The 27610-nt window shown below is 48.7% G+C and overlaps 1 protein-coding gene and 1 pseudogene across 2 annotated transcripts in view; one reads left to right on the plus strand and one right to left on the minus strand.

The window, feature by feature from the left end:
* LOC144252441 (flavin-containing monooxygenase 5-like) overlaps positions 1-27610 on the plus strand; it is a 64299-nt gene that overhangs the window by 29366 nt on the left and 7323 nt on the right. Inside the window, exons 8-9 of one of the 2 annotated variants that reach the window (XM_077794762.1) lie at positions 417-482; positions 1226-1277. The exons of the other annotated variant lie outside the window; for it this stretch is intronic. Of the exons in view, the coding sequence (XP_077650888.1) occupies positions 417-453 (37 nt within the window). The 3' untranslated portion in view covers positions 454-482; positions 1226-1277. Of the gene's footprint in view, positions 1-416; positions 483-1225; positions 1278-27610 lie in introns of those variants that run through there. 2 annotated transcript variants of the gene reach the window in all.
* On the minus strand, positions 1229-1927 carry LOC144252442 (large ribosomal subunit protein uL1 pseudogene; annotated as a pseudogene).

A 27610-nucleotide genomic window follows, 5' to 3' on the forward strand; every position in this document is an offset into this window, starting at 1 on the left:
TGTCTTAATGCTAGACTTCAGCTTTAATCAAGATTTGTTGTGTGACAAAGTTAGTTCTGCACGTGCTGTAAAATTATGGTTGAGAAAATTGTCCACTTTGTTATTCAAAGACAGCTATGAACATTTTTGTTATGTAACTTTTATCCTCTTTCCTGTTTTATCTTGGCTGGTAAGAAGCTCAGTGTCAAACAAGATGATCAATCATAGTGAATAGATTGGCCTACAGCAATACACAACTTTCAGTCCCAATAAACAAATATATTTACTCTTACTTAGGCCTATACCTTTAACTACATCATGTAAAACCTTAGTTTTGCCTGTCTCAGATAAGAAAAATAAATGAATAAAAATATAGTGTTTATGTAATGCCAGCATGTTTATTTCTTTTCTTTTATTTTTTAATGTTTATTTTTTAGTTTTCGGCGGACACAACATCTTTGTATGTGGTGTTGAGGATCGAACCCGGGCCGCACGCATGCCAGGTGAGCGCGCTACCACTTGAGCCACATCACCAGCCCCCAGCATGTTTATTTCTAATGCAGACTAAGATGAATGAAAAACAAAACAAGACTTATCTTCAAAGCACTTGTGTAGGCTCTGGGAATCAAATTCATTTGACTGATTGGTCTTGCACACCCAGCCATGAACACGTGCATCCACCATGGTGCCCATACTATCCAGTGAGGCACACTCACTGTGAGCCCACTCACCCGCACTGCACCCTCATCCTCACTCAACATTCTCTGGCTCAGACCTTAATCCAAGACCCAGCATGTAGGTAGATGAGCAGATGATTTACCTACATGCAGTCAAGATCTAACTGGTTCTGTTTAGTTTCAATCCTGACTCTCTCTCTCTACCTGTGATTATTGCCATCTTCAGTGAGTATGGAAAGTATCACAAGGAAGACCCTGGCTTTCCCCTGCTTCTCCTGCTGTACCGCATCCACATTTTAAAACCATCTTGAGCCTGGTGTGGTAGTGCATGCCAGTAATCCCAGCAGCTTGGGAGGCTAAGGCAGGAGGATGGCGGATTCAAAGCCAGCCTCAGCAAAAGCAAGACACTAAGTAATTCAGTGAGACCCTGTCTCTAAATAAAATTCAAAATAGGGCTGGGGATGTGGCTCAGTGGTCGAGTGCCCCTGATTTCAATTACCAGTACCCGCCAAAAACATGTAGATGTGGGAAGAAAGACCTGATGATAACTTTTTTTTTTTTTTTTTAAGGGATGGTAGCACTAGGATTTATTAGGATGTGCCTTAATACAGGCGCTGGGGCTTGCCCATGGTGCACTTGATGTATAAAGCCCGGACATTCTGCCAATTCTTCTTGAGCAATGACACCAGGAAGTTGACAGCCAGGTGGATGTTATACACAAGCTCATCATCTGTCATCTTCACATGACCAACAGCAACAGCCAGATATAGCACCTTCTTCATCTGAAACTTGATTGTGGATTTCACCTCATCAACTTTGGCCACCATGTTTTCATTGTGTGTCAGCAGGGAAGGGAATTTGCCAGCCTTATATAAGCCTGGACCCAGGATTCGTGGAATCTGCTTTATCAAGGACTCTGAGGCCAAAAAGGCATCATACTTCTTGGCTAGCTTCTTGACCAACTTCTTATTCTTGTTGAGCTTCTTCAATGCCTCGATGTCCATGTGGGGGATATCCACAGCCTTGGCCTCGTCACAGTGTTGCTGGTCCCCCAGGACGCACACAGAGAACTTAGGGCGGGGAGTGGACTTAAGCCTGACGGTGCCCGAGAAGCGCTTGTCCTTCTGGGGATCATAGTTCTTCAAGCTGATCTGCAGCTCCACCGTTTCCAGAAACTTGCGGCACTTGCGCTGGTTCCTGTGCAGGACTTCCCGCACCGCCTCGTACAGGGTGTCGCGAGAGACTTTGCTGCTCATGGTTCCTCGCGCCGCAGTACCAGAAAGAGCACCTGATGATAACTTGAAAGGCAAATAACAGAGACAGGTGGCTGAGAGAGCCTGGTGTGGAGCATCCTGGATTTAAGGGGAAGAATGAAGCCGGCGTGTCTCGCCCTAAGGCAAGGACTTCAATAAGTCTCATCCTGGCTTCCTGCCTCTCTGGCTCTCCCAGGACAGCTCCAGACCCCTGAGTATTTGCCTAGAGCAGGCTTTCTCCAGCATTTGCTGGATCTTCCTTTCTTTTAGGGGCTGTCCTGTGCAGTGTAGGATATTGGTCAGGATCTCTGGCCAAAGCCCACTAGATGCCAACCACGCCTGCCCCAGCTGTGACAGCCAAAGATGTCTGTAGACCTTGAGAAATCCACCAGGTTGAGAACCACCAGTCCAGGGCATGGGGGAACACCACAGAGCATGGGAGTCCATAAGCAGAGGCTGTCAAGGGTCCATGGAGGTTGCTAGATCACTATTGCAGGGCACATGGTTTGGCCCAGAGAAGCATACCGACTGTAAGGGGATTTCAAGGAGCCAGGTCAGTGACCGATTCCCAGCCCTTCAGCCTGAGTGCCATCTTCCCAGAATAACTTTCCAGCCCCCCACCCTGAGAAATGGGTTGGAAATCAATGGAGTGGACCTTTTCCATTTTCTGGGTGTTTTGTTGTTTGGGCCCTCATGATTTGGCACTGGTTGACAAACAGGCCCAGCTGGGGTGAAATTTACTCTTTTCCTCAGCTGAAGGGGGCTAGCTTTGTGATGAGTGTTAGAAATAAACAAGATGGCCCCAGGAGTGATCTTCACCCTGCCGCCAAGCACTTGACACATGTACTTCCTTGGCTCACTTGTCTGCTGGCTGCAGATGAATGATATCTATGAGAACAGATGTCTTGGGGGCTATCAGGAACACACCTCTTGGATGTCTCCAAAGGAGAGTTATTGACAAGCTCTGTAATCTAATTTCTCATGAGTTCCGAATACCAGCTCTTCCCAGACCCCACTGACCTTTGTAAGTGAAGCAGGAAATTCATGTCCCCAGGAAGTAAAACAAGAACTATTTGCCCCTGGCCCCACTCCATGAGGTCATGCCTTGGGTCCTCTGGAGTTGAGGCCAACCTGACTCCTTATGGACAGCCGTGACTGACCAACAGTCAGAGGGTTCCTGCTGGGGAATGGCTGGTCACCAGGGCTCATCTGTTGAACCAAGCCCTTAGGCAACCCTGGAATCCCCTCACACAGGCAGAATCTACACTTCCAGGCCTGGTCCTCACCTCTTCTACTCCCAGAGAGACACCTCAAGATATTTGTATGAAATACAAATTTGAAAAGTCACACCTGAGAAGTAAACCTTCCTGCTTCCAAGGGAACCCTGAGGAGGCCTCCCTGTCACCTCATCCCCCATGTATAGCCTTCAGCCCAGAAGCAGCCACCACCATTCCTGAGGGTTGGTTAGACACAATCCTGCAACCTTAGGCCTCACAGAGTATCTGAACCACAGTCTGCATTTGAACAAGATCCCCAGTGACTGGGTGCCCAGTGAGACCTGAGGGTATGTCCCTAGAAGCCCAGAATAGTGTCCCCAAGACACTGGACCATGAAGAATATGCCTTCTGGATTTACCACCCTCACCTCCTGTAACCTGACAAGTCTGTCTGTCCTGGTCATAAATGGTCACTGGAGAAGATATCTCTACCGCCGTGTCAGCTTGTACCAACAGCCTCATAGTCCCACCGGCCAGGTAGGCCTCCCTGTGGCCCACCCTCCATCTCTCCTACAAATAATTTCTGCTAAATTATGCTTGCTTCATCCTCAGTGCCTCACTACTTCAAAAACACTTCATCTGCTTAATGACAGTGAGTTCACTGGCTGTTTTATGGCTCATTTCTGGTCATATTCAGAGAGGAGCCCTGAGCCGCTTTGCTGTAGGATGGCAGGAGGCTAGTCCTAGGCACACAACCAGGCACAGAGCTGTCAGAGAATCAAAGTCGATTTGTAGAAAAGGTGAGGGACAGGATGCCAGGACCTTGCATCTCCACATCTGGTCCTATACCTGCTTTCAGAGAAGACACTTTGGAATCTAGAACAGTGGTTCAAGTGCATTTGAGATTACAATATGAAGATTCTGTGTCATATGGAGGAGCCAACAGCTCAAGGAGAAATGGAGGGTGGACGGAAAGTAAGCTGGCAGGAGAAAGCTCTGGAATCTTTTCCTGGACATGCCCCCTTTTCCCCTCCCTCCAGGGAGTGAGCAGACACAGGATGCTCCAGGGTTCTCCAGTTTGTTGCAGGCAAATCCCTCTGAGGACATGTGGCTAAGTTCTCCTGTGGGCTCTGGGCTCCATGCCTGGGAGTTTTCTCTAGACCTTACCAATTCTGAGCAGGGCTTAATAATTCCCATCGGCAAAATGGGAAGAAATAACTCTGCTCTTTATAATAACATGAATATCTTTGGGGAAACCCTACCTAAAAGAGCTGACAAGATCAGTGAGGGGAAACATGAATGGGTTCCTCCCACAGCCCAGGTGGGCTGCTTAAGGTTCCATCTCAAGCAGAGTCTTCACCTTCACAAAGTCACATTCTCCAGAGTTCCTCCCTCCTGCATCTACCTGTGGGGGCCTTGCTATAGTTTTAGGGACCAGCTCATCTTCAGACTCATCCAGATAACTCTCCCAGGCTCTTCCATAAGAATGACACTTTGCCTTCCTGGGAACTTCATTCGTGACTCTGGTGTAGCCCTTTCCAGGGTTCTGGCCTCTGTTTGCATTCTTTGTCCCAGTTATTATTACTCCTGAGCTCATTCCTTACAAGTGTGATGCCTCAGCAGGTGACTTAATCTCTCTGAGACTTGAGTTATTTGACCAGAAAATGGGTTTAACAGTAATAATGCCTGTCCCTTAGATGTGGTAGAGAAATAAATGAGATGATGTCTGCCAAGTACTTTGTGTACTGGCATAAACGTGAGCTCAGCCAATCACGAGGACCATCCCGCCATGTTGCTACTAATGTTAGTGACTGTAATGGTGATAAACCATGATGGCCACCAGTCTGAGCTCCAGGAGGGACAGAAACATTTTTAAATCACTTTGACCCTTGCAGTGTCTAATGAGATGCCTTTCTTATAGTAAGTGACAACATCATACTATGAAGATTAAATGAGATAATAAGGTAAATGAAAGCAGCTAGCACAATGCTCCCCCCACTGTGCTATTTAGCTCTCACCAAGGAGCTATGAAATTTACTCTTTTTTCTCAAAAAAATCATCCGTCAATCTATCTGCCTTCCTCTCTGCCTGCCTGCCTATCTCCATTGAACTGTAGTTCAACAACCTAAATCAAGGATACTAGTTTAAAAATGCTTAAAGTTTAGGGGTTGGGGAATCCCAGGAACTAATGTGATTTCTAAAGAGGCATTAACTTTATAAACAGTGGGTTGATTGATTGAGTCAATCCCAGCTGTATAGCTATAGTTTTCTGATTTGAATCAAATCCTCCATAGCTAGGAGTTCATGTCACCTACAGAAACACTAAATGTAGCTGAGCATGGTGGCACATGCCCATTAATCCCAGTGGCTTGGGAGGCTGAGGCAGGAGGATCACCAGTTTAAAGCCAGCCTCAGCAAAAGCAAAGCGCTAAGCAACTCAGAGACCGTTTCTAAATAAAATTCAAAATAGGGCTGGGGATGTGGCTCAGCGGTTCCCTCCCCCTCGCAAAAAAAAAAAAAAGAAAAAAGAAAAGAAACACTAAAGGTAGATTGATGAAGAGGCAGACATACTATAGGAATGTTTGGAGGATATGGTGGTGACATGAAAGAGCTTTGGGAGATTTGCTGTGGGGACAGAGCAACCCCAGGAGAGCCCAACCTGACACCAGGGAAGGGCTTGAAGGCATCAGGTTGTTTCAGGGGCCTTAGGAGCTTGGACCTGGGGGAGAAGCTGAATGTTTGAATCTCTTTCCCAATCGTGCCTCTCCAGCTGGAGATCCACAGTGCTTGGAGGTGGAAAGAAACACTGGTTTGTGTTCTCCACTTTGGAGAAAGCTAAGTTTAAACCAAAGAGCAGATGCGTACCTAAGGCAGCGCACACACAGGCCCACTCACCCCCGGGCTCCAGAATCCGCCCCTGCTGCTCTCTCCTTGCAGACAAATATTCTGAGTGGTGGTGCTTGTGCCAATAAAAATAAACAATTCCATGACGGAGTCAGAGGAAAGCATGACTGGCAGGCAGGGGAGCAACAGAGAAAAGACAGCTGGGACTCTCCCCCTCTCCTGTCCCTTCTCCTCCCCAGAGGCCTGTCTGCCATCTTTTGCCACTGCGAACAACTAGTGCTGAGGTGTGCTGCTGTCAACACCTTCTGCTATCCACAGTGCTTCTTGGAGTCTAGACCTCCTAGGTTCTGGAGCTGCATGGTTGGCTAAGACCCTGGACAGGTCTCTGGGTCTCAGTTCCTACCTGTGCAATGGGCAATGGGGAAGGCCCAGGGGAAGGAAGCGATGGCTCTGGGGTAGACATCAAGTAGGCATTCAGTTGACTGCTGTTAGGCTGCTCTCATTGGGATAACAGCCACGACGTGGACTTGCCCTACGTTAACTGTGGCATGGGTTGGTTGGATGCTCACTGAGCCCATCTCAACTTCCTAGTATGAAGCTAAACTGCTTTTCTCAGCACCCTTGCTTCTAAGTGCACTCTATGGTTGTTGTCGCCACTGGGACGGGAGCAGCAATGATGTGAGTCCTTCCAGGTGAAGCACCTAAGAGTGGGTGTCTGTTCTCCATCCTTCCTATCACAAGAAAAATCCCACTGCTCCCCTGTGTAACTGCTAGACCTCTGTGCTCCCCAGCCCACATTGGGTTGTGATGAGGGTCAGACCTGAATTTTTCTTGACACCAGGATTTCAAAGTTACCTATCAATAGCAACTGGGGTTACTTAGCTGGCTGGTATAGGCACAACCCTCCCTTCTTGGAAGAATAAATACAGAGTCCTCAGTTACTACTCTTTATCCTTTTAGTGCAAAGAGTACTGAGATCTAAGTTGAGAGACTTAGCTCCTAGTTCAGGCTCTAGAACTTACCAGCTGTTAATTTTGAGGGAGTCTTATTTGGACCCTCAGTTCCTAATTTATAGGATAAGAGTGTTGAACTGGCCATGCATGAAGATGAGCCAGGGGGCTGGCTCCGTTCCACTGACTAATCCACATGGCAATGAAATGTAGGTGAGTGGTGTCTCTCAGGTTTGAAGAGTGCTGACCTTTTTGCTAGAGGGTCCTCAATAGGTCTTTGTGTGTGAAGAAGGCAAAAATGGCAGAAGTAAGGTAAACCCCCAAATTCCCAATGGTTGTTCAGTCAATATTTGCTGAGCAATTGCACATTGATGACTATAGCAACAAATGAAATGAATGAGGAATTTCTGATGATTTGTCTCTCCACTTCTATCCCACCCTTCTCTCAGGCCACCATGTTGTCTGACTCCTGGCTGCATCATTCATATCCCCATCCTGCCTTACTGTCCTCCCCTGCAGTTGGGCAGTGCACAGCTGGTGCAGCAGTGGGAGGTGGCCTCAGCTCATCTGTGTCCTCAAAGAACATACTTTACATTCTCACACCTCTTTGTCTTTGTCTGTGTGGCTGCCATTGCCTAGAGCAACTTCCTTCTCTTCTCTACCTGCAGGACTCCAGTGTGCTTTTATGCCAGCTTGAAACATCTCTTTCCCTGGGAACCCTTCCCTAATCATCACTCTTTGCAGAAGATATAATTGTTCATTCCCCCTAGATAGCATCAGTCCCTTCCCTGTTTGGTGACTTATTTACATGCTTCTCTCCACCACTGGATTGTAAGTTCATCAAACACCATGATCTTGTCTTTGTTACTTTAAATTCCCAGCACCCTGTTATGGTTTAGATGTGGTGTCCCCCCAAGACTTACGTGTAAGACAGTACAGGAAGGTTCAAAGGAGAAATGACTGGGTTATCAGAGTCTTAACCCAATCAGTGATTTAATCCCCTAATAGGGATTCATGGAGCAGTAACTGAAGTGATAAGGTGTGGCTGGAGGAGGTGGGAATCGGGGTGTGGCTTTGGGGTATATATTTGTATCTGGTGAATGGAGTCTCCTCTCTGCTTCCTGATCACCATGTGAGCTGCTTCCCTCTGCCACACTCTTCTGCCATGATGTTCTGCCTCACCCTGAGCCACGAGGAATGGAGCCAGCCTTCTATGGACAGAGATCTCTGAAACCATGAGCCCTCAAATAAACTTTTCCTTCTCTATAATTGTTCTAGTTGGGTCCTTTTAGTCACAGCAGCAAAATAGCTGACTAAAACACACCCAACAGTGCCAGGCTCATGGAAAATTTTCAGTGAATACTACTGAATTGAACAAACCATGTTTTTTTTTTTTTTTCTTGCTGCCCTGGGTCAAATACAGAGATACCAGAATGTGTTTTTGAAAAAAAACCCCAAAACCTCAAAATGTGAAGATCTTAAACTACTCAGAACCACTCCCCACACACATCCCCACACACAACTATCATTGATTATTAAGTTATGAAAAGGTGGCTGCTGATACTTGAACTTTGAGATGACAGCAGGACTGTGCTGTTTTTCTTAAGCAAATAAAGGAATGTGACAAGTTTTGTGTTCCCAGCCCCCTAAAAGAGGCCTCATGGTGAAATTAAGCCAGGTGATAAAAATTCCTGGGGCATAAAGTCATGAGCACCCATTCAAGAGGGCCACATTGGTATGAGGTCTTTATAGACCTCATTAATATTAATACTTAACAGTCTCTCAATGATGCCACCTCTCTCCAGGTTGTCATGGTTCCTCTGAATTAGTTTCATGGAATTGCTCATCCCCAGACAATGAATGTGAGGGCCAGTCATAGAACATGGACTGTGTGAGTGGACAGGAAAGGACAGTTGATTTGAGTATCCATCAGGTCAGGTGTTGATGATGAGGCCAATGGCAGGATGAGCAGACTCCTGGGAGGAAGAAAGGTGAGAATAAGTAGGATGGTGAGAATAAGTAGGATGTTCCCAGGACATTGTAAGGAATGTTTGACACTAAGGGTATGCAAATGTTTTGAGCAACAGGATTGTGTCTAAACATTCTGTCTCAAGGTCCCCTCTGTGTGGAGCAATCTTAGGTCATGACATTCGTTACTCACAGGTGGTCATTGCCAATATTCCCTCAGCACTTGTCCACCTGACCCAGTTTTTGATGGTAACTTTTCAGGAAAGCCTTCCATTCAAGTACCACATCACCTGGTCATTTGTCCAGCCGGCCTGCTGCCCTGCTGGGTGTATGCTGAGCAGGGCGGGGAACATCCTGGATTGCAGAGACTGAATCCAGAGCTCAGCACTGCAGCCTGTGTCCACACTTGCTCTTCATGTCCTGGTTCTCTACTGAAAGGGGTTGTGGGAACATAAAGACAGCCAGGCTATTGACACTGACCTGCTGAAGGCAACAGAAGACCCACAGGCCAACATTTGCCTAACTTCTCACTTTATTCTCAAAATCCAAAGGATCAAGACTTGTGATAACTGGCTTCTGAACTAAATTGTTTTATGGCTTACAGGGAAAGAACAAGATCAGCGTACTCCACGGACTAGTTAACAGGCCACTGAAAGATAGGGAGACGATATTTTGAACAGCAAAAATCAAGGAGGGGATTGATCCAGAAAAAAAGTTAAGAACTCAAGAGGGAACTGGGGATGTAGCTCAGTGGTGAAGCACTGGCCTAGCATGTTCCATCCAGCACCACACACACACACACACACACACACACAAAGTCAAGAGGAAGAAATAGCAAGTGGAAAACAGGTTAACGGCTAGCAAATGTTTGTCAAAATCTACTAATTGTAATCAAAGAAATGCAGATTTTAAAAATGAGAGAATTCCAAAGGGGTATGGAGAAAAAAGGAACACTTCTCCACTGTGGGTGGGATTGTAAATCAGCCCAACCACTATGGAAATCAGTATGGAGGTTCCTCAAAAGACTAGGCATGGAACTGTGTATGGCCCACTTCTGGGTATTTATCCTAAAAAATTCAGCTCATTATACTACAGTGATATGTGCATAGCCATGATGTTAGCAGCACCATTCACAATAGCCAAATTATGGGGCCAGCCTGGGTGCCCATCAACATACACAATGAAGTTTTATTCAGCCATAAAGAAAAATAAAATGATGGCAATTGCAGGAAAATAGATGGGCCTTGAGACCATTACATTAAGCAAAATAAGCCAAAGTCAGAAGGTCAAGGGCCATATGTCTTGTCTCCTATGTGGAAGCTTAGGGAGGAAAAAGGAAAAGAAAGGTGTGTGTGAAAGGGTGGGGATCTCATGAAAATCAAACGGAGGTCAGTTGAGGAAAGGGACCAAGGGGTAAGGGAAGGGGAGGGAGGGGGATGTGCTGGGGAGTGATAATGTTCAAACTATGTTGCCACATTGTGTGCATGTGTGAATATATAACAACAAATCCCATCAATATGAACAACTATAAAGCACTAATAAAAATGTGGAAAGTGAAAAGAAAATTTAAATGACAGGTTGCTTTAGACCTATCTTTTTAGAGAGTATTTAGTGTTTGTAAGGATGAAGGGAAGTAGGAACACGCATGCTTAATGGGTGCAGGCTGCTTGAGTAATAATTTAAGTACAGTAGACTCACCACAACCAGCGGTCTCACACCTGTGTTCCCACCCCAGAAGAGTTCTTGCATAGGTCCGTCTGGAGATGTGGATGAAGATGTCCATCGCAGTGTTGTTTGTGATAGTTTGCTGCCTAGATGTCACTGCTGTGGGAACAAACAAGTGGCACTTGGTGCATGTGAAACAGACTGAAATTAAGGGCCCCTCTGAAATCCAGGACAACTTCCTCCTGCTGAGATAGAGGCTTTAACCATGACGCCCTCTTCCCACCCTGCCCTGACAGATGCCAAGGGAGCTGAGTGGAGATCACCTCCTGCTGGCCTGTCTAGCTCAGGCTAAAGAAATCTGCATGTGTGTATTTTCTGCCTTTTGTCCCATTTTTCCTTCTCTTCTCTTTTTAAAGCTTTCCTCACCTCAAAGCCAGGAAGATGGAAATTTAGAAACAAAAAATTTCCTCTATCTTCCTTCAAAGCTGGCTTTGAACAAAACCTACTGTCCTGCCAATTTGACTCCCAGTAGTTGTGGAGCAATGAGCAGTGTCACCTAGCTTATTCCCCCAAGCAGGAATCCGGGTATCCCACTTGTCCTGCAGTAGTGCACGTGGTTCTTAACAGCACCCCCTTGCCTTAAACACAAGCTCTATATGTGCTGCTTATTAATGTAAAGTAAGTAACCCCAGCCCTCCACACCAGTCAGGACCTCTAGTTATCCAAGCAAATATATCCATCACATTAGAATGGGTTCTATCGGGGAGGTAAAAATAGAGAAATGGAAGTCAGATCAAGGATGAAGATGAGAACACACACACACACACACACATAACAGTACAATAGAATTGTCTTGCAGTGACTTTTGACAGTAGAATGCATTGAATGGAGACATGTGTTATATGTATTCTACTCTTCGGACCCCAAATCTGAAAACAGAAAAAGAAAGGCAAGCCATGAGAGCCCCAAGAGTCAAAGTCAGCGGGCTGACAGTTTCCATCTGAGCCTGGTCCCTGACTCTGACACAATGACTTATTGTCAAGTCTCAGCCTTTTCATTTGTGAAATGAAAATAATAAATAGCTTTCCAGAGAACAATAAATAGCTTTCCAGAAAGTGGCTGAGAAGATGGAAGCAGCATGCCTGGCCCTCAGTAGCTGCACAGGAGACACCAGGTTCCTTCCTCCTGCCCAGAGCTCTGTGCCCCCAGATCTCTCTTCTTTTTTTTTAGTGGGGGGGACCAAGGATTGAACTCAGGGGTACTCAGGGGTACCAGTAAGCCACATCCCCAGCCCTATTCTGTATTTGTTTAGAGACAGGGTCTCACTGAGTTGCTTAGCGCCTCGCTTTGCTAAGGCTGGCTTTGAACTTTCGATCCTCCTGCCTCAGCCTCCTGAGTCACTGGGGTTACAGGCATGCACCACTGCGCCTGGCTAGGATCTCTCTTCTTGATGGGTCCACAGATCCTACCAGTTGACACTCTGTGACCATGTCCGTCAGTGGGCACAGCTGCCCATCACTGAGCCAGCCTGTTGGAAGGACATATGCTGTCCTGAGTCAGACACCAGAAGAGACACATTGCAAGGCTGGGCTTCCATGATCGGTCAGATTAGAGTGGGTAAAGCAGTGCTAGTTTCCCTAGGTCCTGGGAAATGCCCTGGGTTGTCTGTAGCCTGGTATTCTGGATTATACACCCTTGCTCCCCGCCTAGGGAAAGGATAGGCTGCTCATCTTAGAAGCCATAAGTATTTGTCACTTCCTTTTTTCAGCCAGCTCCGGATTGTTCCTGAGCCCACCTGAATGTTCCAAAGAGACTTTATTTGATCTTCTTTGATTATATCTGGTCTTTCAGAAACCCCTAACAGAAACAAGCAGCCAAGACCCTTTGGTGATTCCCCATAGCCTTATGGTGAAGTCCAAACTCCTTTTGACAGGCTTACCAATGCCCCTTACCCCAGGAGCCTCAACTTGTCTACTTACCTAGGACCCGACATCTTTGGATTCAGTCACAGAAACTCTACTTGGACGTTCTTCTGTGTTCTGCTCTTACCAGATAGTGTGTGCCCGGCTGGGCTTTCACCTGGTTGAGACATTCCGCTGAGCTCCTGCTACGTACCAGGGATCAGTCTAACTCTACTCCTCTGGCATCTTGGCCCAGTTACCTAGGATTCATCCTGAGGAGACACAGAGATCATCACCTTCTACCCAAACCTTTCTTGATCCCCTTCCCCACGAGAGTTGATGCCCCTGTTTGCATTCTTATAGCACTCTAAGGGTCTATTCTCTTTGCACTTTCAAACAGTTCTCTTTGCACTCATCACCAGACCCTAAGTGCTGAGAGCTTCGGGATCACGTCTGTTTAGATCATGTCTGTCACCCGAGCTCTTAGTTTGGCACACAGTAGACACTCATTGAATAGTTATTGACTCAGAAAGTGATTTCACAGCCTATTAGAGTGTTGTTTTACATTGCTTTTTTATGTTTTTAGATTGAGAGGGACCTGGACATAACTCCTGCCCACATTTTTTTTGGTACCACCTTACTCTTTTTCATTTAAATGTTGTCTACCAAAATTATTTTAGCCAGCTTTTTTTTTTTTTGCTGCTGTGACTAAGGACCTGACCAGCACAACTGCAGAGGAGGAAAAGTTTACTTAAGGGCTGACGGTTTCAGAGGTCTCAATCCACAGACAGCTGGCTCTGTTGCTCGGAGCTCAAGGTGAGGCAGAACAACATGGAGAAGGAGTGTGGCAAAGGGAAGTGGCTCACATGTTGATCAGGAAGCAAAGAGGTCTCTACTCACCAGATACAAATGTATACCCCAAAGCCACGCCCCCAATTTTTACCTCCTCCTGCCACACCCTACCACTCAGCTAATTTCTATCAGGGTATTAATTCACTGATTAGGTTAAGGCTTTCACAGCCTAATCATTTCCCCTCTGAACTTTCTTGCAATATCTCACACTTGAGTTTTGGGAGGACATCTCACATCCAAATCATAACAAAAATGAAATTCACATAATATAAAGTTCACTCTTTAAGGCATCCAGCTGGTGGTATTCAGTAAATTAACAAGGTTGTACAACTATCCCTACTGTTTAATTCCCAAACATTTTGATTACCCGCCAAACAAATCCTGTGTCTACTAGCAGGCACTTCCTATTCCCCCTTCCCTCAGGCCTAAGCAAACACTAACCTACTTTCTGTTTCTATGTCTTTGCCTATTCTGGAGTTTCCATATAAATAGCATCATCTGATATGTGGCCTTTTGTGTGTGACATCTTTGACTTAGCATGACTTCTCCAGAGTTTGTATTTGGTAACTTGGTGTGTGTATCAATACTTCTTCATTCCTTTTCAAATTTGAATAATATTCCATTGTAGGGATTATATATATATAATTTTGCTTATCCATTCCTCAATGGAAGATTGGGCTTTCAGGTTGGTCCCACATTTTGGTATTATCAATGACCATGCTATGAGCATTTGTGTATATATTTTTGTGTGAATGAACTTTTTCTGTTTCTGTATGTACATAGAAGTGGAATTGCTGAATTATATGATAACTTCATGTTTGATTTTTTGAGGAAATGCTAAACTGATTTCCAAAGTAGCTGCATTGTTGGTGACATAGTTCAATCTTCTGTGTATCCTTGCCAACACTTATTTTCCTTCAAGTTTTATTTTGCATTTGAGCTTGGATCCATTATTTAATTGTTATGAACATCTTTCCCCTCATTCCCCCAACGAGGGCTAATTCCCACTTCTTGGGGGGCCCTTGTGTGGATGGAATGAGCAAAAAGATACACAGCACTTAACACACTTTAGGTCCATTGTCAGTCCTCAGTGGGTGGGAGCCACTATTACTGTGGCTTCTGATGAAATTTTCCCCTGCATCTGGGGTTCCCATAGAGAAGGAAGCTTTGGTTTGGTAGTGGTCCCTTCGGTAGGGGCAGTTTCCTGTTGCCTGACCTGAGAGGACTGGGAAGAGAGTGACTACACTAAGGAGGCCTGGAAGTTCAGAGGACTCTGGAACCCCTTATCTTCCCAGGGTTTAAGGTCCCTTATTTGTACCTGGGGGAGTGTTTTGTGGGTGAGGAAGTGACCTGCCATAGATGTACCAATGCAGGACACATGACCTTCCAGAGTGACCTGCCATAGATGCTCCAGTGCAGGCATGAACTGGAAAAAGAATGGGACTGGGGCCGGAAATGGGAACTGTGATCACCTGGGAATATTCTCACGCTGAAATGCACAGAGCCGGGCCCTCAGCTGCTTCTCTTCCAGGTTCTTCACTGGGAAGAGTTTTCTGCCAGCCATTGATTCTTTTGAGTTCCTCAGCTCATAGTTTTTAACATCACTTCCTAACCAGAGCGTCTCCTCATCCTTGTTCCTATCAACCAGGCCTTTGGGAAAAACTCCTCGCCATGCTTAATGCAAACACAGCAGAAAGAAAGGCAGCTCGGCCCTTCTGCAGCTCTGCTGTCACAGCTCTGGACTGCAGAGTTGTCTTTTTTTTAAAATTAAGGATCAATAACTCAGCCTTTAAAGTGGAGGACCAGCCTGTGGAGTGCTAGTCCCTGCTTCCAGGACCTGGGTTTCCCTGATCTCTGAACTGTCAGAGTGACGGGGTACATTGATTCCATTTAATGTATATTTCCCCAAAAGTCTGCTGATTCAGATTCCTGAGAAAAAGCACCCAGCGCACCTGCTGTGGGACTCTCCAAGTGGATGAGCCCAGCTGCCTACTTACTGCAAATCCTGTGCACAGGGAAAGGTTTTGAAAATCTGCTCTGGTTGCTATTTATTTTCTCCTTTTTTCAGCTGAGACTTCTGGGTTAATGAACCAGGGGACCTCCTGTCCAGTTCTCCTTAGGACTGACAGTCCTGCAAATACAATCTAAGCATCTCAGCTCTGCAGCTGTGGGGTTTGAATTCATTTTTCCAGTTTCTTATTTATGATTGACACATAATAATGGTATATATTTCTGGGATACAAGGTGATGTTTCAATTCACATATATATTGTGTAATGACTGAATCAGGGTAATTAGCATACCTATTGCCTTAAATATTTATAATTCCTTTGTGATAAGAACATCTAAAATCCTTTCTTCTAGCTATTTTGAAATATTCTATACATTATTGTAACTCATCCTCCTATGCAAAAAACCACAGTATCTTGTTCTTCCTACCTGTGACTTTGTGCTTGTTGACTACCCTCTTCCATGCCCTCTCCCCACCCTTCCCCACCTTCTACTCTCTACTTCCACAAGATCAGCTGTGAGTGAGATTTCACATGAGGGAGATCACGTGGCACTAACCTTTCTGTATCCGGCTTGTTTCACTTTAATGTAATGTCCTTCAGGTTCATCCATGTCTCTGTGAGTGATCAGATTTCTTTCATGGTTTTTTTTTATGGCTGATTAATTAAGCAAGGTGAGGGTACATTGGGGCTGGGGAGAATGAAAGTTAGGAGGGACGTGTAGATGTGACCGTGGACAGGGCACTTGCTCTGTAGAATGTTTTCTCATCTGAAAATGGAGCATGAGACTGGACCTCTTAGAGATTCTTGGTCTGTGCACACTGCCTCGTAGCCACAAGATTAAAAGATTAATAGAAATGATATAAAACTGTAGAAAAGTGTAAAACTCTCTGTGGTTCCCTCCCTCTGTCTCCCCGCACCCAACACCTGCCGCAAGTGAGAATATTGTGATTGAGTGATTAGTCAGGAACCAGAAGAGGCAATTTATGGGCACTCCAAGAATATAGGGTCTGCGATATTTTTGGAGGAAGAGTGTACAGATAGAAGGGCTTGGGGAATATACTCAGAGATGACAGAGTCAAGGGAGATATATCTGATAACATTTTTTGAAGAATTAAGGTCATGAAAACCTCAATACAATGTGATGTTTGTTCTTTTCAGAGAGCTGAATTGTGGTATTTCACTTATTGGAATATCAGATTACATACTCCTTTCTGTAATTTAAATCCCTGAGTATTTTTAGGCATATGTTGTACTTATTTACACATTGGCATTTCCACTCTATTTTAAAAAAAATATGTTTGGAGGGGTTTTGGAAAGAGGGAGACAGGTGAGGAGAGGAAAGGAGAGGAGAGGAGAGGGAGAGAAGTAGATTAAGTCTAGACAGGCAATCAGCCTGACACAATCACCCCCAACATATCTGGGGATTCAGACTTCGTTTGTAGCAGTGGCTGGAATAATGGTAGCATGTGTAACAAGACATTCTTGGATCTAAAACACATTCTAGAAAGGTCTGACTGTTCTAATTTCTTCTGCCATATATTATTATCTTCTTGTTTTGTGGAATGAAGCATGGTGCACAGAAGATCCTGGAATGAAGAAGAAAGGAAATTCATGTCTGAGGTTGTTTTTTGCTAAGATGGAGGGTGGAGACCTGGATGGACATGGGGGCATTACTCAGCCAGTTCATGTTGGCATACAGGATTGAAAAGGGACTTGGGGGACATCAGTGTTGGTTTTGTGCGGAAGGACAGGTTTGGATTGTTTTGATGGATTATCCCTAGCTCATCCTTATCTTTTGGGCTTTCATTCCAGATGATTCAGTTATTATAATAGTTGTTTATAGTGAATTCAGTGGCCAACTGGTGACTTAATTTTTGTACTGTGTAGAAGAGACTTCTGCAAGGCTTATTCTGCATCCTGCCTTGGGGGAAAGCTAAACCCTGGCAGGGCCCGGGAACTTGCACTTTCTCAATATTAGCAATGGTGGTGGCAGCAGAAGGCAGGGTAGAGGGACCCCTGGGTGTGCTCAAACACCTACTGTGGGTCTTGTGATTGTATACAGTCAAAATGGGACAGGTTGGAGGAAAAGGAAGAAAAAGTCAGGCCAAAGAAGAGAGAAGAGGGAGCTAGAGTACGTAACAGAGGTGGGGGAGACTTTCTTTACTATGCTATGGGCAGAAAAGATGGGATGCCAGTGGGGTTTTCCTAAATTTCAAAATGTTCCTTCCAAATTGGGCTATTTCATGCTTTGATTTTCTGTGGCGACTTAAGCACTTAGTCCTTTTCCTGAAATTCTGATTAGATTAACTTTCTTCAGCTTCTACTAAGCATTTCTTATTAAAAATGCCCATCCACTACTGGAAGGGGATAACCCCAAATGTTTTGTTAGGATTATGGGATTATGTGTGTTTTTCTCTTTTTTTCTAAACCTTAATAAATGGTGGTTACATTACTTCCAAACAGAAATTACCATATTAAAAAAGGAAAGCCTTAAGTTTTCCCCAAGCTCTTTAAGACTGAACAGGCTCATCATCTCCAAATGATGGTTTATAAAACACTCGCCAGTGATTAAATTGTCAATGAAGCAAAGACATATGGATTAATTTTTCCCACCAGGAAAGTGACTTGAAATCCATTTTATATTTTGGTGAAAATAATGTGTCTGTAGAAATTATTTCCTACACACTGAATAAAAGCTTCTTAAATACAGTGCTGAAAGATCTGGGACTGTAAAGGAATTCATCTAAAACTAGGGTTTGCTCTTGACCTTGCTGTGTTGTGTGTTCATGTCTGATAATGATTTCTCGCTGGAAATCACAAGGGTGTGTTCATTTACTGTGTGTGAACATGTACTACAAACAGTAGGTCCTCACTGGAGTAACCAAATGTGAGACATCCAGACCAAAGACTCACTTATAATCCTGAAGAGGTAACTACCTTCTTTCTTCTTTCTTTTCTTTTTTTTTTTCCTAGGGGAGTGTACTGGGGATTGAACTCAGGGGCACTTGACCACTAAGCCACATCCCCAGCCCTATTTTGTATTTTCTTTTCTTTTCTTTTCTTTTTTTTTTTTGTTTTTGGTGGTGCTGGGGATTGAACCTAGGGCCTTATGCAGGCAAGGCAAGTACTCCACCAATTGAGCCACATCCACAGCCCTGTATTTTCTTCAGAGACAGGGTCTCACTGAGTTGCTTAGCACCTCACTTTTGCTGAGGCTGGCTTTGAACTTTCGATCCTCCTGCCTCAGCCTCCTGAGCCACTGGGATTACAGGCGTGACCATGGTACCTGCATCACCTTCATTAGTAATTGCCTCAAATTATGAAATGATGATTAACCCAGGTTTTCTCTACTCTGTTTAGATGAATAACCTGGGTGGGAAATTGAAAAGGTTATTGAGAGTAAAAAGCACCTTACTAATCAGATACATCATTATTAATAGCAACAGTAAAATGTGAATTTTCTTCGTATTTGACGGGGGTTGGTGGTACTTGGCTGCATTTGAATGTCAAGTCTTAGGTTTCTGCTGAGATGTGGTGTTCTTAACTGTCAGGCTTGTAGGTGACCTAGTGAGTGAGAGGCAGAGGCCAGAGTTCCCTTTTCCACTCCTGGCGTCGGTGATGACAGTCCCCGTGTGGTTCTGCCGTGCCCGACTGATTGGTTTTTGTTGTTTTCTTGGTGTGCCATCTAGCAAGACTCTGAGCCTTTCTAGAGCAAGAAACTGGTCCTGTGACAGCTCAGGCAGAGCCACCAGCGCCAGAGCTTTTTGTAGTGAGTTTAGTGCCACACAGCCTGTGGACACTGATGGAAATTAATTTATGGCATTGAGAATGCCCGCATGCTATTTTGAACAATTTAATTGTGGCAAGTGTTGGATGCTTAGCACCTTCAGACCCTTATTTAGAGATAGGGTCTCACTGAGTTGCTTAGCACCTCATTTTTGCTGAGGCTGGCTTTGAACTTGCCATCCTCCTGCCTCAGCCTCCTGAGCCACTGGGATTACAGGAGTGCTCCATGGCACCAGCATCACCTTCATTAGTAATTGCCTGAGGAGCCGGGCTGGACCAGTGATGGCAGTGAGGTGCTGCAGGGACTGAGGGGCCAAGCCCCAGGCCTGGTGGGGAGGGTTTTCCTCCTGACGTTGACATCCATACTCCCCAAGTGAGCTTGCTAGAGAATACAAGCCCCCTGAAAGAGAAAGGTCAATCTGGCCCCATATTGTTACAGAGGCAGGAAAGAAGAAGAGCTCCGTTGGTTCTCTCATCTGCACTTTGCAGAGCACTGGCCTGCCCAGTCAGCCTCCAGCCAGGCTTGTGAATGGAAGGAGTGTGGCTCTTTCCACCTCTCTTGGAAGTGCTCTGTGCTGGAATTGGAGGACAAGTCCCTCTGGATCTTGCCCTGCTAGGCCCTGGGACATACCGGAGGCTTCACCATCAGGGGAAAGAGTCAGATTGCACTAGATAGTCTTGACTCTGACTTTACCCCCCACCCACCTCAGGAGGTATTTAACATTATCTCAAGATCTGTTTGGTTGTAACAACTGGGTGGAGTGCCCTTGGCACCTGGTGGCTTGAGGTGCTACACATTCTACAATGATCCTCTATCCCCCACACACTCAAGAGTTATCTGGTCCAAAGTGTAAACAGTATGTAGGCTAAGAAACTGTGGTATAGAAGGATGTCATGGTTCATTTTTTGGACACATGTTTTGGTCCTTAATGGCAGAGCTATACAACTTTTTAAGTTCCTTTATTTCTTTATTTTTTTGAAGTTTTCAAAAATTTTTTTTTTCTTCTTCAACAAAGCAAAAAAAAAATATTCAGAGAGTTGGAAAGCCAGGGGCATGAAAGAAAGTTGAGAAACAAAGATTGTTTCATTTGAGAGAGCACAAATGAAATGGTCGCTTAATTAAGAATGGAGTTTTTTTTTTTAAGAGAGAGTGAGAGAGGAGAGAGAGAGAGAGAGAGAGAGAATTTTTAATATTTATTTCTCGGCGGACACAACATCTTTGTTGGTATGTGGTGCTGAGGATCGAACCCGGGCCGCACGCATGCCAGGCGAGCGCGCTACCGCTTGAGCCACATTCCCAGCCCAAGAATGGAGTTTTTGTTTGTTTGTTTGTTTGTTTGTTTTACATGAAAGATGCTAAGGATCTACAATTCTCTTTGCAAGTCTGTAGAAAAGTTTAAGTTGAGAAGGAAGGATTTGAGTTTGATCCAAGAAAGCTTTTCTCTGTATTTAAGCATGATAAGAAATTCATTTAAGTCCCTGAGCAAAGGTACAAAATTGCTTTCAAAGAAAACCTTTAAGGAAGTGAAATGGTATTCCTCTGTCTAGGAGGACATGGGTACAACCTCGAAACAGGAGCAGGGATTGGGCAGAGTGACATTGCAAGCTCCCAGTGCATCTTGGCCATTCGTCGCCTATTTGCCTTATCCTTTCTATAGTTCAGAGAATCGTGTCGCCGTTTCTATTGTGTCCTTAATGTTCAGCCTCCTTTCCTTGGTCCACCTCACCCAGGACCTGTCTACCCCTGTTCATGGCCATGTTCAGGGTGGCTGACTCTCTGATCTCATCTCTTCTCCTCAAGTTGTTCCCCACTGCATCTCTCTTCCTCCCAGGGTCTTTGAGGTTGAGGACTCGGCAGCACTGAGGTTTAAACCAAGTGCTGTGTTACATGTGGGACCCACCTGGGTTGTGAGCAGGAATTTCCCTGCCTCCCGACCTACAGTGCAGCAGATACCTTGGCTTGGGAAACTTTGCCAGTCACATTAGCATTGGATTTTGCTTTCTTATTGGATTGCAGTGCTGTATCTAATTTGCTGACCAATATCATTATCTTGATGTTCCTCCAAATCTCTCTTGCCTGCCAAAGTTCTGTGATTTGAGATTATTATTTCCCTTGGAAAGTATTTTCTGGATGGATTTGATTATTTTGTGGTCTCTGCCCCATGTTTGTTACTGAGGAGGGAGGAAATGATTTGATGTACTTTCTCTGCAAAGTTTTAATGAAAAAGAAGACAGAATAGAGAACTTTTCTCTTTCCTCCCCATCCATTCCCCAAACTCATATCTTCTATTTCCAGCAAAGGGATGAGTACTTGTGTTCCTGATTGGGCCAGTTTATTCATCTAGAGAAAAATTCCATTTTGTGACCACGCTACATGCTTCCTCAGGCAACCATCATGCAATTATGATTTTGGTTGACAAAAGTTAGATAATATACTTGATTTTGTTTAAACTTGACCCTTGGTGTACATGTCTTCCTGTTGTTGGCTCATTAGAATAGTTTTTCCAGGTTGGCTACTTTTCTATTCCCATGAGTTGAGTGCAGACTTTGAAGTCAGTTAGGCCTGGGGCCAAATCCTTGTTCTTACACTCACTGTACATCCTTAGGTAAGTTACTTAAAATTTATGTGCCTCAGTTTCCACATGTAAAATGAGTTTAGTAATCCTGACATCAGTGTGTTCTTAGCAGGGCCAAAGTGACAAATCAATGCAAGGCTGACCTAAGTAGTCACTTGATAAATGTTAACTGAACTATGAGTGGAGGTTGGGACAGAGCACCGAGCGACAGCGGGGAACTATGGGTGGAGGTGAGGCTGACCACTGAGGGACAGCGGGGAACTAAGGGTGGATGTGAGGCTGACCGCTGAGGGACAGCGGGGAACTATGGGTGGAGGTGGGGGCTAAGCACATAGAAACAGTGGGGAACTATGGGTGGAGGTGGGGCTGACCTATGAGAGACAGCAGGGAACGATGGGTGGAGGTGAGGCTGACCTCCGAGGGACAGCGGGAAACTATGGGTGGAGGTGGGGGCTGGCAGCTGAGGGACAGCGGGGAACTATAGGAGGACATGGGGGCTGGCCGCTGAGGGACAGCGAGGAACTATGGGTGGAGGAGGGGGTTGGCCGCTGAGGGACAGCGGGGAACTATGGGTGGAGGTGGGGGCTGAGCATGGAGGGACAGCGGGGAACTATGAGTGGAGATGAGGCTGACCACTGAGGCACAGCGGGTAACTATGTGTGGAGGTGGGTCTGGCAGCTGAGGGACAGCGGGTGACTATGGGTGGATGTGGGGGCTGAGCACGAGGGACAGTGGGGAACTATGGGTGGAGGTGAGGCTGACCGCTGAGGAACAGCGGGGAACTATGGGTGGAGGAGAGGGTTGGCAGCTGAGGGAAAGCGGGGAACTATGGGTGAAGGTGGGGGCTGAGCACCAAGGGACAGCGGCGAACTATGCGTGGAAGTGAGGCTGACCTCCGAGGGACAGCGGGGAACTATGGGTGTAGGTGGGGGCTGGCAGCTGAGGGACAGGGGGGAACTATAGGTGGAGCTGGGGCTCACCGCTGAGGGACAGCGGGGAATTATGGGTGGAGGTGGGAACTGAGCACCGAGGGACAGCGGGGAACTATGGGTGGAGGTGAGGCCGACCGCTAAGGGACAGTGGAGAACTATGGGTGGAGGTGGGGGCTGAGCGCTTTGGGACAGCAGGGAACTATGGGTGGAGGTGGGGGCTGAGCGCTGAGGGACAGCGGGGGACTATGGGAGGAATTGGGGGGTTGACCGCTTAGGGACAGCCGGGAACTATGGGTGGAGGTGGGGACTGAGCACCAATGGACAGCGGGGAACTATGGGTGGAGGTTAGGCTGACCGCTGAGGGACAGCGGGGAACTATGGGTGGAGGTGTGGGATGGCCTCTGAGGGAGAGCGGGAACTATGGGTGGAGCTGGGGGTGATGGCTGAGGGACAGCGGGGAACTATGGGTAGAGGTTGGGGCTGGCAGCTGAGGGACAGCGGAGAATTATGGGTAGATGTGGGGACTGAGCACCGAAGGACAGTGGGGAACTATGGGGGGATCTGGGGCTGACCGCTGAGGGACACCGGGGAAGTATGTGTGGTGGTGGGGGCTGGCAGCTGAGGGACAGCGGGGAACTATGGGTGAAGGTGGGGGCTGAGCACCAAGGGACAGCGGCGAACTATGCGTGGAAGTGAGGCTGACCGCCGAGGGACAGCGGGGAACTATGGGTGTAGGTGGGGGCTGGCAGCTGAGGGACAGCGGGGAACTATAGGTGGAGCTGGGGCTCACCGCTGAGGGACAGCGGGGAATTATGGGTGGAGGTGGGGACTGAGCACCGAGGGACAGCGGGGAACTATGGGTGGAGGTGGGGGCTGAGCACTGAAGGACAGTGGGGAACTATGGGGGGATCTGCGGCTGACCGCTGAGGGACACCGGGGAAGTATGTGTGGTGGTGGGGGCTGGCCGCTGAGGGACAGCGGGGAACTATGGCTGGAGGTGGGGGCTGGCAGCTGAGGGACAGCGGAGAACTATGGGTGGATGTGGGGGCTGAGCACCGAGGAACAGTGGGGGACTATGGGTGGAGGTGGGGGCTGGGCGCTGCGGGACAGCAGGGAACTATGGGTGGAGGTGAGGCTGACTGCTGAGGGACAGCGGTAAAGTAGGGGTGGAGGTGGGCCTGACCATTGAGGGATAGCGGGGAAGTATGGGTGGAGGTGAGGCTGACCGCTGAGGTTCATAGGCGAACTATCGGTGGAGGTGGGACTGACCGCTCAGGGACAGCGGGTAACTATGGGTGGAGATGAGCCTGACCTCTGAGGGACAGCGGGGAACAATGGGAGGAGATGGGTGATGACTGCTGAGGGACAGCGGGGAACTATAGGTGTAGGCGGGGGCTGGAAGCTGAGGGACAGCGGGGAACTATGGGAAGAGTTGGGGGCTGGCCGCTGAGGGACAGGGGGGAACTAAGGGTGGAGGTGGGGACTGGCTGCTGAGGGACAGCGGGGAACTATGGGTGGAGTTGGGGCTGAGCACCGAGGGACAGCGGGGAACTATGGGTGGATGTGGGGGCTGAGCACCAAGGGACAGCGGGGAACTATGGTGGAGGTGGGGGCTGGCACCTGAGAAACAGCGGGGTACTATAGGTGGAGGTGGGGGCTGTGTACCCAGGGACAGTGGGGAACTATGGGTGGAGGTGTGGTTGAACGCTGAGGGACAGCGGGGAATTATAGGTGGTGGTGGGGATGACCACTGAGGGATAGCGGGGAACTATAGTTGGAGGAGGGGATGACCGCTGAGGGACAGGGGGGAACTATGGGTGGAGGTGGGGGCTGAGCACCGAGGTACAGCGGGGAACTATGGGTGGAGGTGGGTGCTGTGCACCGAGGGACAGTGGGGAACTATGGGTGGAGTTGGGGCTGACCGCTGAGGGACAGAGGGGAACTATAGGTGGAGGTGGGGATGACCACTGAGGGACAGCGGGGAACTATAGTTGGAGGTGGGGATGACCACTGAGGGACAGCGGGGAACTATGGGTGGAGGTGGGGGCTGAGCGCTGAGGGACAGCGGGGGACTATGGGAGGAATTGGGGGGTTGACCGCTTAGGGACAGCCGGGAACTATGGGTGGAGGTGGGGACTGAGCACCAATGGACAGCGGGGAACTATGGGTGGAGGTTAGGCTGACCGCTGAGGGACAGCGGGGAACTATGGGTGGAGGTGTGGGATGGCCTCTGAGGGAGAGCGGGAACTATGGGTGGAGCTGGGGGTGATGGCTGAGGGACAGCGGGGAACTATGGGTGGAGGTTGGGGCTGGCAGCTGAGGGAAAGCGGAGAATTATGGGTGGATGTGTGGACTGAGCACCGAGGGATAGTGCGGAACTATGGGGGGATCTGGGGCTGACCGCTGAGGGACACCGGGGAAGTATGAGTGGAGGTGGGGCTGGCCACTGAGGGACAGCGGGGAACTATGGCTGGAGGTGGGGGCTGGCACCTGAGGGACAGCGGAGAACTATGGCTGGAGGTGGGGGCTGGCACCTGAGGGACAGCGGAGAACTATGGGTGGAGGTGAGGCTGACTGCTGAGGGACGGCGGGAAAGTATGGGTGGAGGTGGGCCTGACCAATGAGGGACAGCGGGTAACTATGGGTGGAGGTGAGCCTGACAGCTGAGGGACAGCGGGGAAAAATGGGAGGAGTTGGGTGGTGACTGCTGAGGGACAGCGGGGAACTATGGGTTGAGGTGGGGGCTGGTCGCTGAGGGACAGCGGGGAACTATGGGTGTAGGTGGGGCTGGATGCTGAGGGACAGGGGGGAACTAAGGGTTGAGGTGGGGGCTGGTCGCTGAGGGACAGCGGGGTACCATGGGTGGAGGTGGGGGCTGTGTACCCAGGGACAGTGTGGAACTATGGGTGGAGGTGTGGTTGAACGCTGAGCGACAGCGGGGAACTATAGGTGGAGGTGGGGATGACCACTGAGGGATACCGAGGAACTATAGTTGGAGGTGGGGATGACCGCTGAGGGACAGGGGGGAACTATGGGTGGAGGTGAGGCTCACCGCTGAGGGACAGCGGGGAACTATGCGTGGAGGTGGGTGCTGGCAGCTGAGGGACAGCGGGGAACTATGGGTGGACGTGGGAGCTGTGCACCGAGGGACAGAGGGGAACTATGGGTGGAGGTGGGGCTGACCGCTGAGGGACAGTGGGGAACTATGTGTGGAGGTGAGGCTGACCGCTGAGGGACTGTGGGGAACTCTGGTTGGTGGTGGGGGCTGGCAGCTGAGGGACAGCGGAGAACTATGGGTGTATGTGGGGGCTGAGTACCCAGGGACAGTGGGGGACTATGGTTGGAAGTGGGGGTTGGTCGCTGAGGGATAGCAGGGAACTATGGTTGGAGGTGAGACTGACCGCTGACGGACAGCGGGTACTATGGGTGGAGGTGGGGGATGGCCGCTGAGGGACAGCGGGTACTATGGGTGGAGGTGGGGCTGACCTCTGAGGGACAGCGGGGATCTATGGGTGGAGGTGGGGGCTGTCCACTGAGGGACAGCGGAGAACCATGTTTGGAGGTGAGGCTGACCGCTGAGGGACAGCGGGGATCTATGGGTGGATGTGGGGGCTGGCTGCTGATGGACACCGGAGAACGATGTGTGGATGTGCGGGCTGAGCACAGAGGGACAGTGGGGCACTATGGGTGGACGTGGGGGCTGGCCGCTGAGGGACAGCGGGATCTATGGGTGGTGGTGGGGGAGATGGCTGAGGGACAGCGGGAAACTATGGGTGGAGATGGGGCTCACCGCTGAGGGACAGCGGGGAACTATGGGTGGAGGTGAGGCTGACCGCTGAGGGACATCGGGGAACTATAGGTGGACGTGAGGCTGACTGCTGAGGGACAGCGGGGAACTATTGGTGGAGGTGGGGGCTGGCAGCTAAGGGACATCAGGGAACTATGGGTGAATGTGGGGGCTAAGCACCGAGAGACAGTGGGGAACTATGGGTGGAGGTGGGGCTGACTGATGAGGGACAGCGGGGAACTATGGGAGGTGGTGGGGGCTGGCCGCTGAGGGACAGCGGGGAACTATAGGAGGAGGTGGGGGCTGGCCGCTGAGGGACAGCGGGGAACTATAGGAGGAGGTGGGGGCTGGCCGCTGAGGGACAGCGGGGAACTATAGGAGGAGGTGGGGGCTGGCCGCTGAGGGACAGCGGGGAAGTATAGGTGGAGGTGGGGATGACTGCTGACGGACAACGGGGAACTATGGGTGGAGCTGGGGACTGAGCACCGTGGGACAGCGGGGAACTATGGTGGAGGTGGGGGCTGGCAGCTGAGGGACAGGGGAGAACTATGGGAGGAGGTATGGGCTGGCCGTTGAGGGACAGCCGGGAACTATGGGTGGAGGTGAAGCTGACTGCTGAGGGACAGCGGGGAAATATGGGAAGAGGTGCGGGGTGACCGATGAGGGATAGCCGGGAAGTATTGGTGGAGGTGGGGTCTGGTCACTGAGGGACAGCGAACTTTGTGTGGAGTTGGGCTGTGCTCTGAGGGACATCGGGAAACTATGAGTGGAGGTGGGGGCTGAGCGCCGAGGGACAGCGGGGAACTATGTGTGGAAGTGGGGCTGAGCGCCGACAGACAGCGGGAAACTGTAGGTGGAGGTGGGGCTGACCCCTGAGGGACAGCGGGGAACTATGGGTGGAGGTTGGGGCTGGTCGCTGAGGGATAGCAGGGAATTATGGGAGGAGGTGGGGCCTGCCCGCTGAGGGACAGCGGGGAACTATTGGTGGAGTTGTGGGCTGAGCACCGGGGGACAGCGGGGAACTATGGGTGGAGGTGAGGGTGACCGCTGAGGGACAGCGGCGAACTATGAGTGGAGGTGGTGCCTGGCAGCTGAGCGACAGCCGGGAACTATGGGTGGAGGTGGAGCTGACTGCTGAGGGACAGCGGGGAACCATTGGTGGAGGTGAGGCTGACCGCTGAGGGACCACCGGGAACTATGGGTGGAGGTGGGG

This window comes from Urocitellus parryii, unplaced genomic scaffold (genome assembly GCF_045843805.1).
Source record: "Urocitellus parryii isolate mUroPar1 unplaced genomic scaffold, mUroPar1.hap1 Scaffold_43, whole genome shotgun sequence".
NCBI lineage: Eukaryota > Metazoa > Chordata > Mammalia > Rodentia > Sciuridae > Urocitellus > Urocitellus parryii.